General features: G+C 42.9%; 1 protein-coding gene across 1 annotated transcript in view; it reads left to right on the forward strand.

Moving 5' to 3' along the window:
• Positions 1–1,350: 1,350 nt before the first annotated feature.
• grin2aa (glutamate receptor, ionotropic, N-methyl D-aspartate 2A, a) overlaps positions 1,351–15,373 on the forward strand; it is a 181,973-nt gene continuing 167,950 nt past the window's right edge. The window contains exons 1-2 of the mRNA XM_042504779.1: positions 1,351–1,381; positions 12,205–12,708. Coding sequence (XP_042360713.1) covers positions 12,208–12,708 — 501 coding nt within the window. The 5' untranslated portion in view covers positions 1,351–1,381; positions 12,205–12,207. The remainder of the gene's footprint in view (positions 1,382–12,204; positions 12,709–15,373) is intronic.

Consider the following 15,373-nt stretch of genomic DNA (forward strand, 5'->3'; position numbering starts at 1 on the left):
AATAAATATATATGTTTCTATTTGGGAGTCTTTACGGAGCATTTTAGCTAGTAGGAACCAAGCTTGTGGCCTGTGTTTCCGGTTCGGAAGCAGTGCAAGTTAACCCGTTGCGCCACCTGGGCAAGTTTGCTGAGTTGACAAATTAGCCAAAACTTCTACAAGCAACAACGCTGGAGACTTCGCTGGAAATGTTGAGTACTGCACGTTTTCTTGCATTTTAACGTTTTCACAATGAACTTATTAGGACAGAGGTACACGTGAAATTTGTTTTCCAACAGTTCCTGTTTATTTATTGAAATGAGCTCAATAAAACGGCATTAAACTGGTTTGATTTCGTGGTGGGCGAAGGTTGACGTTTATCAGACATTTATCAACATTGTTTTTTCCAGCATTGTTCGGTGTGTTTACTTTTATCTTCCTCATGTCTGCTCTGCTGTGCTCAAGTTTTCCGGATGGATTGACTGCATAGGAATCCCAAAAGGCATGAATGGAGGGGTAGTTGGCAAAAAGAAGAGGGCTTACTCTTGACAAAAATGAGAATGGAGATGTCTAAGAGAGGAGGGTAAAAATTGCTGTCTGAATCATTTAGCCCAACTCTGCCTGTATCAGTCTCTCTTTGACTGAGCTACTCCCCGAAGGAGCTTTAGTGCGGAGAGAGGGAGAGAGAGGGAGCCCGACGGACCGACAGACCGACGGTCCATCATCCAGCTGCCCCTGCCTCTGCAGAAGCGCGCGGGCATACACATAGACAAACCGCCAAATCACACGCACGCGTGCACATTTGGCACACGCGTACACTCTCTCTCACACACACATTCACGACGAGAGAGAGAGAGAGAGAGAGAGAGAAGGGGAGAGGGCGACGTTGGGATCGGGTCCCACGGTTTGCAGGACGCCGGAGCCTCTACTGTAGTAGTCAATGTGCGTGTGCGTCTATGTGTGCGTCCGGCGGCTGCTCACCTGCCTCCTGCTCTCCGTGCCCGGGACAGGAATAACGGGATACCGGGAGCTCTAATCACACAGAGGCAGGTTGAGCCCCCCACAATGCGCGGGGCCAGCAGATATTGCAGTGGAGAATCAGCAGTAGGCGCACACACAATGAAGATTGGATTACAACAACAGTGATTTTTATTCGCAGCTGCGCGCTCGCGAAGTGATAAAACGGGGATTTCATTCAGTTTTTTGGGACACGGTGGAAATAATTCATTGCCAAGAGATTCCGTGATTTTTTTAAATTTATTTTTATTTTTTTTGCTTCTTCTCCTGCAGTGTTTGTGAGTGTGATCCCCATCAGAGGCTGCATGGTTTCTCAGAGGAGAGAGGGGACTGTTGCAATGTCATCTCACACCACTGTTTTGGAGCTCTGTGGAAGGGAGATGCTGTAAGTACTTTGTTATTTATCCCCCTTGAATTTGGCTTGTGATGATCATGCACCGTCTCTGTCTCTTCCCCGGCGGGCGCCGTGCGGTTTTTACCCACAGGCGTCCCCCTTATCCAAAGTGCGGCACCCACAGCACGGAGAGCACAGCTGTCACTAAAACACGAGCAACTGGGGGTTTAAAACGATGCGAGGCACGCAGTATGGGATTCAAACAGCAAAATCAAATGATCTTCTCTCAGCTCTTACGTCAAGTGTTATAATTTTCTCATAATTCATAACGCTGGCGCAGTGAGCGCAGCGCAGGGTGCTTCAACGCGCATCTGTATACAGCATCTCTCAGCCGGACAAAATTAGGGAAACACGTTTATCCGTCTGACGTGAATTAATGCACGCACATAAACTGTTTGTGTGGGTGAAATTCAATAAAACGTGCCTCCTGTGGTAGTTGGGCACGTGCGCCAAACATCCTCCATCTATCATACCCAACAAACGATGTGAACCCGTTTTTAAAGAAACAGAATAAGATGAGTTTTACGCAGACCGAACGTCATACAAAATATAGAATGACTGTTCGTTGTTCTGGTGATTTTTATCCAGAGCTTGGATAACACATTGCGGGGTTTTGGCCGCGCCGCTGGCTGGCACAACTTCCAGCTCCTCTCCATCCCAAACCAGGACGAACAGCCAACGTTACATTAATGATCTCCAAGAACGCACCGCGTATTTTTCCAAGTTATTGTGCCATTTTGGGACAAAAAAATGCGCACGTGCCCTCCCGAAGCGTGACAGAAAGTGAACACGGGCTTTGCCCTAAAAAAATGTAAAAAAAAAATCTTTTACTATGTAAGGAGCATCTTAGCCAAGAGTGGAGGAGGCAGGCCGACGATGCACCAGTAGGGGTCGCACTTGTATTGTGTTGGTCCCATTGAACATAATGGGGAGATCCAAATGAATTTACATCTCTCACTCCCCCTCTCCCTCTCTCCTGTTCTCGGGACTCAGTCACGTTGTTGAAGCGCAGTTCTCCTATCACAGAGAAGCTCTCTCTCTCCTCTCTCTCTCTATGTAAAGGCGCCAGCTGCAGCCCATGGAAGGGCAATCCATATTTTTATGACAGCAAAAGGAAACAATGTATTAACCCAGTACCTCCCCACATGTAGATTGAGGGCCCTGCTGTAGACTCGAAACATTCTGCCTCATGGTTTGCCTGCTTTTAATATTCAGCAAGAGTGTGTGTGTGTGTGTGTGTGTGTATGTGTGCATTTAAGAAGCATTCATCTTTATCCATTATAAAACAAAAACACAAGCAAGAGAGAAGAAAGAATCAATGCGAAGAGTGCCAGAGTGTGTTGTGAGAGAGACAGGGAGATGGGACTGATTTTTAACACACCTTTATTTACATATAAATGAAGATACACATTAAGGCAGCTCTGAAGTAAGTCAGTCAGGGGACTCTTCTTCTGAGAATAAAATCAAATCCCCATCAAGTAGGCTGTGGAAAGAGATTGCAGTGCCGCCGCTGTGTGTTTCAAATTCATCAGCGTTGTTCATGGCTGAATAAAATCTGAAATCACCTCTGACTCCGGCCTTCAGAGGTGGCTTCAGAGAAAAGATTCCTTTCCTGTTGGGCAAAGACAGAAACGCTGTGAGACCACAGAAGCTCACTTTGTTGCCTGCTGTCAAGAATTGACAAAGACAGACAACAAATAACCTGCCAGGCTACATCAAACCACCCTGAATGACAATACATCATTACTTTGTTTTATAGTTATCATTATATTAGCCACTATTTTAGTTTTTATATACTTTAGTGACATAAATGCTTTTACATGGCAGGCAAAAACAGCAGTTGGAATTCAGAAAAAGAGACTAATATGGGCTTCGTGCATGCTAATGAAGCACAAACTGCCTGATGCAATTAGCACTAAAGGAACTGAAGATAAATGAGCGAGGAGGCATACTGAAGCAGACTGTAATATTCCAATAGAACAGGAAGTCATAGGTGTATATTGGGCATCAGGTGCAAAGAGAGAAAAAGCGAGAGAGCAACAACGATAACTCCTATTATGTAAGAGAATACCAGTGGCCATACTTCTTAGTCAGCCTCTCTCTCTCTCTCTCTCCTTCTCTTTCTCTCTGTCTCTCTCGCACACACACACTCTCACACACAGTGGGTTAGCAGGGAGCTGGAGAGGTATGTGCAGTGGGCAGACAACATGTTGAAGCCTGAGTGGTAGCAGACGATTACTTCCACTGGGCTTCTCATGGGTGCTCATGCACACGTCAGGGCACACAGAGCAGATGGCAGGGGCCTGGGAGAGAGGGAGAGGGACTGAATGAGGGAATGGCAGGGAGAGAAAAATATGGATGGAGGAATGAGCTGATAAAGGGAAGGAATGTCAGAAAAGATGGGGGATAGTTTAAGTTACTCCAGTGAAGTTTGTAGAGCTCCTGATTAGAAAAAAATGGTCAAAACTGAAGCAGAGGTTGAGATATCCTGACTTTTAGTTCCTGATATTTTTCAAGCTCCAAAAAACACTGGATCTGCTACTTTCCATAATGCATATCGATAGCTTCTTTCATAAGAACCTCTCTGCTTGCTTAATGCCTGTCTCTTGCAATGCCAAAATCCTTGTATGTGGCAAAGCTTTTTGGTAAAATCTTTAGCAAAATAATCCTGATCGGTTATTTGAACAGACTTTGGGAAGCTCCAAAGACATTAACAATCAATTTTGCACCATGCTTTGCAAAATCAGTGGAGTGCCCCCTAAATTTCTGCAAAAATAACTGGAGCTCCATCTTTGCTTCAGAACCAGTCGACCAACTGTCACTCAGAGATTGTGGGTATCACTGTGACGTCATTCCTGGGACTTTCTGTCAGTATCCCTTAGTTTTGGTTTCTCATCCATTCAGTCAATGTGTCTATCACTGCTTGTGCTAAATATAAAGTTTATTTTGAACCAACCAAAATAACTTACTAATGCTGGAGATTCCAAAATGCACCACCACCTCAGCAGCAGAGGATTTCCCTGGAAATGTGACACAGGTGTTTAGAAGGGAATGCAAAAGTGTCCAACTGAGTAATATAAAAAGAGAGAAAAGAAAGAAAAGGGTATATTATTAAAAAAAAACCTCTTAACTGCCCTCTATTCTTAAAACAAAGCCCATTTATAGTCCTTGTGAACTTTGTTGTCGCTTTGTATGCAAAGGCCTGTAGACAGTAGACAGATCCTAACTTGCACATTTGCATTCATAGTTTCTTTTCCTCAGTGTCTGTTTTCTTCAATTGCATGAATCTCATTTTAGAATAAAACTCCTGAAATACGAAGTAAGTAAATAAGATTTTATTTATATAATACCTTTTAAAAGTACTGCAAGAAGTGCTTCATGGGATGCGGATGCACAAATATACAGCTACAGAAAGGACGTGTATATACTGCAAACACAGAAGACACATCTAAATGACTGCCCTTATACAGGGAAGGCAAGTCAGTAGAGATGGGACTCGCGGGGCTAAGGCCGAACAGCGAAAGTGTAATCCCCCTTGGATTTGCAAAGGGAGTGGGTATGAATAAGAGACCTCGGTCAGATGATCTGAGCGGCCTAGAGGTGGTCTAAGGATGTGAGAGTTCTGTGATGTATGAAGCGGCAATACCATGTTGAGCTTTGTATTTGTTAAACAGTATGTTGAAGTCTATTCTGTTCTTTACGGTGATCTTGTGAAGTGATGCAAGGATTGGTGCGATGTGGGATCTATGGTTGGATTTGGTTGTAACAGCCTGGCTGCAGATTTTGCACGAGTCGCTGGCGGAACAAGGATGGAAGGATACGGAACCACGGGAATGGAATAAGCTGAGAGAAACAGAAGCAAGAGAGGGAGAATGATGGCGGCGAGGGGAAATGTCTTGGGACAGATGAATAAATGAAGAAACAGAGCGGAGTTATTTTAGAATTGAGTTATTTTAGAATTAGTCTTTGCATAACTTTGCAGCCATGCAGTGCAGCAGTGAGACAGAAGAGTAGAGGCAAGAGGATACTGATGAACCAAAGACCTTGAAATTTGTGGTTTCCTGATCCCAGGACACAGCTGGTTTAAGTTTACCAAGGTCAGAAGTTGCAGTATAAAACTTTTATGTTCTGTGCCCCCAGTTTTAATATGAGTGGGTGATTTGGTCAAAAGATGCTCTGTGTATCTCTGTAGTGCCGCTTTACATAACCACTTTCAATCATTGCCATGGTCTTGTAACATTTGATGAGAAGTACTAGTTTTGAATTGCCTGTGGGAAGAATGAACATGTAAGAGTCTGTACATTCTGGATCAAAATCTCTGTTTTTTTCCATTGATATTTCTCTCTCCACACCAGGTGAAATTACTTTTCTTGGAATCACTTATGACTCTGGTCTTGTCTCACCTGTGTGTGTGTATCTTACTTACTTGAGTTGCAAGGCTCACCAGTTTCGTAGTTGCATAAACCAGCAGGGTTTCCCACATATTCATTTATTTGAGGTAGCCTACCACGAATAAAAATCTTCCACCACAAATAGATTTTCCCTTTTTGGAGCTGAGCTGTTCATTAGGAGCCTTATTGGAATATTCACACTCTCAGAGCGCAGAGCGTACTCTTGGCACAGATGGAGCAGCAGAGAGGCAGGTACATTGACAAAGAAACTTAATTCATTCTGTGTTCACAGGCCCATAAAAACCTCAGAGTATAGAGAGGGGGCACAGAATGATACAAGAGAACACATTTAAAAGAAAAAAGCTCATTTGGCTAACATGGAGATGGTGTCCTCCTTTGCCCCCCGCCCCCCCTCAAATTGTATACTGGCAATAATCACATAAAACAAACATAACAGAAACTAAGTAAAGACACCACATAACTTTGGAAGTGGTGGACTAAATAGTTCCCCTTCTGAATAGGCCTAGATGAGGAGTCAGATTAAGGACTGAAGAGCAGCTGAGAATGTGACCCATGTGCTGAGCATTAATATGCTGCTCTGACAGCCTCCACTGTTCTTGAAGATCCACAAAATGTTGGAACCTGGCTGCATGGATTTGCCCCTATTTGCCCTCAAGAGCGCTAGTGAGGTCAGGCATTGATGGTGGGTGACACAGCCCGTCCCCCAAAGGCACCCAGACAAAAAAGATTTTCTTGCTGTGGTGGAGTATTGCATGCTGTTGTCAAATGTAATTGTACACAGGAACATTAAGATTTACCTTTACTGTAACAAAGGAGCCAAGCCTACATACTTTTGGTCATGTCGTGTATCTGTTTATTTTTTCTGCCAGATTCCCTTCGTCCCTTTTCCTCATTACACACAAATTGGACAGCAAAGAGCTTAAAAACCAATGTGCCTTATATCAGAGCATGCAAAATAAATTATGACAATTATCAGTTGTCTGTTTTAGGCTCTGCAAATTATTTGTGGTTTGCATACAGCCTTTGCAGGTCTGCCTTCATAAGTTATGAAACAAATTTAAGTTTTGAAAATCCAGTTACAATTTCTTTCACAAGTCAGTGCAGCGGGAGAGAAATAGATTTATTGGTGGAGGAATATAGAGGGATGAAAGCAGTATGAAAGATGAAGGGAAGGATGGGCAGATAAGTGAGTAGATAAACAGGTGACAAATGAATGTAGGGAAATGGAAGAGCCAATGTGAGATGGAGAAAACATACAATATTAAGTGTAGTCTTCTACAACCCAGAAATATGAATACACACATGTGTCCTCTGGGCCGTGGCATCGTAAAACATACACTTATCATCCTCGGTTTCAACCGTTCCAGCCCTGACTCCATAAATAAATCATATCCATAGAGTGTGTACGGTATGTTAATGTAATTTTAATGCCATTTAGGCAGATAGAAGGAAGAACGGATGTGACCACAGTGGTAAATGCAATCATATTAATCATCATGTAAAGATAATGCGGCTGAATTATTGATACGTGCGAAACCTAGTTGTGTGTGGACCAGAGAAGTGGGCTTTGTGGCAGTAAAGCTACGTGGGAATTGTGGTAAGAGATTTCAGTGCAAGCGTGTGTGTGTGTGTTTCTGATTTTACAAAAACTAGCACATATAGGAAAGAGAGAAAACAACAACAACTGTACCATAATACACTTTCTTATTCAGTGATCACTGAGAAAGTGATCCTTTTTTTGGACTTGTTAAATGTACATGCACTTGTGTGAGGTAGGAAATATGAGTCCGTGTGTGTGTGTGTGTGTGTGTGTGTGTGTGCACGGTAGCCAGTAGTATGGATGTGCCTGCCAAACATCATTTACTGTTGTGGTGCCAAGAAACGGTAGCCTTTGTGTGACGACAAACTGCCCCAATCCGATTTGGCTGGGGATGCTCTCTTTCTCTCTCTCTCTCTCTCTCTCTCTGTCTTCCTCTTTCCTTTTGTACGCCTCTTTCTCACCATATGTTTTTTCTGCATTGCCTTTACTTCCTCTGCCTGTTTTTCTCCTCCTCTGTCTCTTTTCCCGCTATCTTTCTCACCCTTATATCCCCCCGTGATGCTGCAGAGTTGAGGAACAATAGGAAAAAAACCTTCTTTTGTTCAGTCAGATTTTCACACCACCCGTTGGAACTGAAAGATAATCTTGTCAACAATGGACTCGCCTGTTACTATAAATACCACAATATGCCAAATCGGTACCAGTTTGACCTTTTTTTGTGTAATTCTGGTTTTGCCATACACCACTACTGCTACCTACAGTGAAAGATGTGTGTTTGTGTGTGTGATGACTAGGGGTGTAATAATACATCTATCTGGGCTGATATATTGATTCAGTTATCAATACAGTAAGGATACTTACTGATCACATCACATATTGATTGCAGGCCCTTAAATTGAATCAAATTAAAACTTTATTGTGGCAGACTTTGTGATCTCAGCAAATATTGCATTTTTTTCCCCAAAATATCAAAATAATATTTTATCATGGAGAAAGTTGTGATTTACACCCTCTGTGTTTTCTCTATATAACTTTTGAGGAGGTTAGTGTGTGTCCTGAAATGGCATCGTAGCTTTCTATCATCCTCAGTTCATACATTGTATTCATGAAGACAGAGGAAGCATATAGATTTTCCCCAAATCCCTTTACAGCAAGTGTACAGTATGCATTTATGTAACAGTATTGCAGCAGTGGAGCAGGTCTTATTCAGCTTCTCTGCTCAGATCTTCCAGATGGTGTGGGCTTCATAACTCTCCTGTAACTCCAAGAAACTCCTGATGATGAAAAGCATTTGAATAGTTTGATGGTCCAACTGATACTGTGATATTAATAGTGAAATGTAATATTTAAAATTATAATAGCAGCAGCTGCAGAAGCAGGACGGTCTAGTAATTATGAAGACCCTCCTTCAACCAGAGGGCTTGAGTGTTAAGCCTTTTGACAGGTCGAGTGCGCCCAAGTGCTCTTGAGCAAGACCTTGAAAGTAGCCAGCAACATGGATGTTGCTCTTTCGTGAAGTACATGTAACAGGAAGTGTTTGGAGAAGCTGTTTATTGATGAACAGACTGTGGTTATACTCTGTTTCTCAGTGTTAACGTGTGTAAATGCATGAAGCAGGACTTAAAGAAAATATTCCATCGTTCCACTGAGAAATAAATATCAGTCCGATAGAATTAAGAGATTTCACAAACTGTCAGAGCAAGCCTTCATGTAATCCTACAGCTTCTGGGTGACTGAAGATGACAACTTTTTGACACTCTGAATCTATTAGGCATCGGTGCTCCTTTCCCCGCAGTGAATGGACCAAGATTTGGATGATTCATCCTCAGGTCTGCTCTAACAGTGTTTATGCTCAGTTGGGCAGGGAGACAAGCAGTCCTCCGCTTGTTTTAAAAACACAGGATGACACAGTGAGCCCACATGCATTATTCAGCTCACAACAGAGCCTTCTGCTGGTCTCAATTTCATTACAGAATCACAAGGTATGACAAATCCTAGCCCACAGAAAATAATCTAAAACCATCATCATACTTACAAATAGACAACCTAGTCACCATTCACTCTTTCTGGGGGCAAATAAGGTTGAACAGTAATAAGAAACTTTGCAAATTAAAAAAATATGTTTTTTATTGCATTACTTACCCAAAGAGTATTTTGATTTGAAGGATGCATATGAAAAAGTTTGACAATTGAGAAAGTGACAAGGCCAGTTAAACAGCAGCTGGCAGATGTGGGTGGCACAGAAAATGATTTGAACTGAATTGCTCAGCTAAGTAGCTGGTTCTTCATTTTATAAGCAACCTTAAAAAAAAGATAACAAGTGAATACAAAGTGGTGATGGCACTACCTGCAACAAGCCCCAAACTAGAAATTACAGACTTCATACACCATTGAGTGTCTTGGGTAGTGATGTCAGTTTCACTTGATTTTGCTTTCTATAGCCCGACATCCATTAACTGCTAACTGATTAGTTTCTAAGAAACAAGAACACAAACAATGTTAATCACAAGACGCCTTCCTGTTAGTGTAGCGCTCCATTGACTCAGTGAGTTTTAGCCCTGCAATTCAAAGCCCTGTCCATTTGGAAGTGGTGACAGTTTAATATTTTGTTTAATTACACATAATTTTGTGTAAATATATTATTTTAATTTGACTTTACATTTGCTGACAGACTGCTGCCTAGCTGCAAAAACTTGCATAGTGCCCAAGTTGTCCCACCGCCTTTCTCCTCTAGTTAGCTTATGTTAGCCTTGACCGCTCTGCACCTAGCACCGGCCGGATTGGGTGGGAGCTAGCTAGCAGCGCTGCCCATTCGGAGGTTATTGCTGGGAAATATTGTGCGTACCCCTGGTCTCCTCAAAGGTAGCCCAGGAGAGCTGCGTTTTGACCTGCAAATCTGTGTTTGCATTGTTAACTTTGCTAGCACTACTAGCTGTGCTGAAACTGCTGATGGTGCTAACAGAGCTAATAGCAATAATATAGTTAAAAATGCCAAAGGGGGTTTGTTGCTCAAAATTGACCTACTTACTCATCAGAGCAACCTGGAGGTAGACTGGAGGTTGGGCACAATTTTTAAGACATGTCGAAATTCCTATGGTGATGACGTAGCCAGATGACGGACGTTTTTGCACATTCCCGCCTTGTATTATGTCAGTACCATGTGGTTTGTGCACATGCACGCCTTACATCGTGGAAGGACTCGCATCGTGTATTGACAGTGCTGTTTGCTAATAAGCTCCCGTCAGACCCAGTTGGTGCGCAGTGCAGTAAACAGAAGAGTAGCAAAATGTGCAACATGTGGATATATCAGTGTTTTTCACAGTGTTGTTCTGCAGCTTATGTTAATGGGAAGGAGCAGTTTGTAAATGAGGATAGTGTCTTATGATCTGAGTGCTTAAATCTGTGCTGGTTTTGATGTACGACAGCTCCTGTGAATCAATCATGCGCCAACAGGCTCTGCACTGACGCAAGAACACGCGGCCCTGTCAGTGAATTCATAAATCGTCAGCAGTGCACATGGATACATTATGTGACCATATGTTTCATGCCTTTGTGATTTTGCTCACGCTCTACTGTTCAGCACACCTGCTCATATGTCTCACACATGATGAAAAACTAACACACACACACACATTTGCTCAATGTTTTACGCTCTCTGAGCATTGGACATTCAAAGGAGGTCCAGCGAGTGCTGTCTCTGTAGTGAGAGGGTTGGTTTGGGTTATGATTTGTGTGAGATGATGATGTCACTGTGCTCCTCTGCTCTGGTTGGTGCAGAGTAATAAATGCACACAAACAAACACAGAAACATTTTTTTCAACTGAGGAAACCCTCCTCCAACCCTCTGCACCCCCCCCCCCCCCCAGCCCAAGGCCTGCAGTGGCATCCTAAGCTATTTATAGCAGACACTAGTTTTTATTCATCTGTTCTTTCTTTCTTAGCCTTTATATAATTTGACATTGACTTACCTCTTGTACTCCGTACACAGTATGTTTAATCGTGTATATAAGAATCTAATAAATAGGCTAACAGGTGAAGAGATTGTCCAACTAGCATCAGCATCATGGAGCAGGTGTAACAGAAAATTGGTGCTTAAAATTTCCCATAATGTAGGAAATTAAGTGTTTGATGCTCAAGTTTTTCTGGTGGAGGACCCCAAAACCCCAGTTTCATATGTGTCCCCCCCAGAATTATGCCCTTAGCTGCTAGCATGGGTGAAAAAAAGAGTAAGTGTACTTTTAGTTTTAATGTATTGCCAGAACCCGTTCCCCCATACTACTGTGATACAGACAAATGACCCTTCAGTCACCCTCTTACACAAGTAAGCATGCACATAATATTATTCCCAATGATGGGATGGAAAACTGGCAGGAAGTTAAATGTAGAAGAATGTTCAGTACAGTTTGTCTATTGCTGTCACTCATAGCGTCCCCTTTATAAGTTATGTGTCAATCTCTGGTGAAGGTTGAGTTTAGGATATTACCCTTGTAAACTGTATAACTGTCTGCCTGCCTCTTCCGAACAGCACAGCTTGCTCTTGAATCATCTGATCCTAGCGTCGTGACCATAAAGTATATACTTGTTAGTCATCTTCTCTTTCTCTCACCCCTCCGCAACTTCCTCTCAAGGCCATCTCCCTCCCCACAAGGTTTATGTGTTTAATAACGTTACTGAGAAGAAGTGGAATAAAAAAGAAAGATGCAACCTGAATGTGTGGGCTTAAAGAGCTGTGCATTAACAATTTATCTCCCCTGTCTTTTTCTCTCTGCCATCACATTTCCACACTTCTCCCTGCCACCTCACTCTCTGTTTTTGATCTGTCTTCATCTGTTCTGTTTCTCCTCATCCTTTTTCCCATGCAGGGGATGAAGTGGTTTGGCAGTATGTCCCTCAGCAGCAAGAGGAGTAAGAGGAGGGGTAGAAGGAGCAGCACTTGCAGCAGTAGCAGTGGCAGTAATAGTGTGCTGCTATCCTTGGCTCTCTTGGTGGCTGTGACCCTGATTGCGGACCCCGTGGTGGCTCAAAAGCAGCGAGGTGGCAGTGCCTCAGAAAAAGTGCCAGTCCTGAACATTGCAGTGATCCTGGGGCGCACGCGCTATATCTCAGACCGGGACATCCGGGCACTGTGGAGCAAGGAGGACCCCATTGACGTCAACGTGGTCACACTGCTGGTCAACGAGACCGACCCGAAAAGCATCATCACCCACATGTGCGACCTGATGTCCGGGACAAAGATCCACGGTGTGGTGTTCGGGGATGGCACAGACCAGGAGGCCATCGCCCAGATTTTGGATTTTATTTCATCGCAGACGCTCATACCCATCCTGGGCATCCATGGAGGGTCGTCCATGATCATGGCTGACAAGGTATGGAGAATTATGGATGGATGGATGATTGCTGGAAGAATGTTTGGATATAGTTTATGTATATGGGTGGGGTGTGGATTGAATGGATGAATTGAATTTTTGAAATGAATTGATGATTGAATGATTTGGTTTTGAGTTTCTTTGCTGAGTTGAGAAAATCAAGCACACACTGACCTTTCACCTTTGGCATATTTGGTTTTGGGGGCTATCAAGAGCGGGTCAAATGGCACATATTGCTAAGAGACTGGAGGAAATCCTCACAAATTTGCTGCACCTTTCAAATATCAGTCAGTATGTTTACATGCACAGTTAAGTCAAACTATAGCTTCATTAGGCCATTTAATTGGACTACTGTCCTTGTCCCAGTATACAAGCAACAGGACAAAATCGATTTATTGACAAAAGTATGACTGACTCCGCCATCGTAGCAATGTGCATAAATTACAGTTTTAGTCAGTCTAACACAGTAATTCGACTTTTTCTAACATCATGTAAGCATACTGACTGTAGCTGGTCACCAGAAAAAGAAACACAGACAGTAAACAGGCTATCATTGGTGGACGGAGATGATGTGGAGGAAGTAAAGGGAGTAGGAGGATGAGGTAAGTATCTGCAGAAAAGTTTTGGAGGAATGGGTAAAAGAAGTAGAGAACAGAGGGAAGGGAAGAAGAATGGATGACTGAAGAGTAGGGAGGGTGAGGAAATATGGAAGGAGTGGGTGTTTGTAAGTTTGGCTGACGGCAACTGCGTGGCACGGTGAGCTGTAATCTTGGAAGTCTCCATTCATGGTGCAGGATTCCCTCAGACAAAGTGCAAGAGCCCTGATTGGTTCTCACATTTGAAAAGGCAATGCAGAGTGCCAATCACTTTGAAGTGTGAATAGGAATAGATGAAGAGCACATGATACTGTGGATTCATGAGGCAGTGCTTAGCTTCTGGGATTCATCAGATTCACAATGAGGATATTCTTATCTGTGTTATTTGTCCGGAAGATCAAAGAGGGCTTACCAGGCAGTGTGTTAACCAGACTTAAAGATGCTACATATAGCATTTTTAAACATCAATGTGTCATTGTCAAATCATTGACTGATGTAGTATCTTGGTGTGATTATTGTAAACAAATGAAATTGGCGTCTTTATGTAATGGTATTGTTAGTGCTGGTATTTTTATGTCTCTGTGCCAGCAATAGCTGTGGCCACAGGCATTATGTTTTCGCGTTGACCGTCCGTCCCATTCTCATGAATGCATTGTCTCAAAACTGCCTTGAAGGAATTTCTTCAAATTTGGCACAAACGTCTCACTTTGAGTTGACTATGAACTGATTAGATTTTGGTGGTCAAAGGTCAAGTTTACTGTACCCTTGCATCCATCTCATTCTGGTAAACGCAATAATTCAAGAACACCTTGAGAGAATTTCTTCAAATTTGGCACAAATGTCCACTTGGACTTGAGCTGATTGGAATTTGTTGTCAAAGGTCACTCCAATCTCACAAAACATGTTTTTGGCTATAAGTCAAGAATTCATACATTCGCCGTGACAAAATTTCACATTGTGACATCATAACGTTCTGCAAAAACACTTTTCTAGCCATTACTTAACACTCAGACATTTGGTCAGACGCTGAATGTTAAAACTATGCTGATTATAGATCTTCTGTGCTGTTGGGAGGATGATGTTTTTGAAGCATCCACGTTTTCACAGACATGGATGTAATCTGTAAACAGCATCTCGACTGGTTTGTGGGGGCATACAACCATGGGGCAGTAATTCTAGTTTTAAATTAATATAACATTTTTAATAAATCTTAGCCAATTCCCCACAACACAGTGCCACTAGTGAGTTTATCCTTTCTTTCACTTTTCTAAAGAGGATAAATTGTTTTTCTATAAACCTTTTTCTACAAGATCCACCAGTGCGAGAAAATCACAAATCTTCAGCTCCAGCCGCACTGAAAGAATCACATCCTTCCTCCTATTTCATCCCGTCGAGCAATCTCTCTCCTAGGCGCTCTACCAAATCCGACCCTGTGGCCCACAATAAAATATGCGGTGCAGAGATCGGTTGAGACTGTAGAACCTCTCAGCGACTATCTTGTTTGTTTACAGTAAATATACAAATGTCTTAAAGTTACTGCGGTAATGGCTTATTGATCCTGTCTGTAATGCTACACGTGGCACCTTTAAGAGGAGGGAGAGGAGTGTTGGAGGAGAGCGCAGAGGAGGAGGGAGTGTTGAAATAGAGGAGGTGGAGAGGGGTGGAGGGGGGAAATGAAGGGGTGAGGGATAATCTCTTAGCTTGACCAGAGGCGAGGCTGAGTGGAGGGGAATTACAGAATGTCCTGATTGGCACCTGCCACACATCACCTCCTTCAGCAGCACACACACACACACACACACACACACACACACACACGCACACACACACAAACACACCTCATGTCCCCTGTCATTGAAACAGTAGCAATTCAGCTCCTTGACAGCGGGAGCGTTTCCTCTGCAGGAACAGATGAGGGGAAAGTAATCCACTTTAAAGTGCTCGACCCACCACTTTGTCTCCTCTTTGTTTTCTTTCTTACATTATTCGTCTTTCCTCCCAACTTATCAGACTGTAGCTCCTTTCACACATGCTCTGCAACCCTGAACTCATCTAGACATTACCCGGAG

This window comes from Plectropomus leopardus, chromosome 17 (assembly GCF_008729295.1).
Source record: "Plectropomus leopardus isolate mb chromosome 17, YSFRI_Pleo_2.0, whole genome shotgun sequence".
NCBI classification, from domain to species: Eukaryota; Metazoa; Chordata; class Actinopteri; order Perciformes; family Serranidae; genus Plectropomus; species Plectropomus leopardus.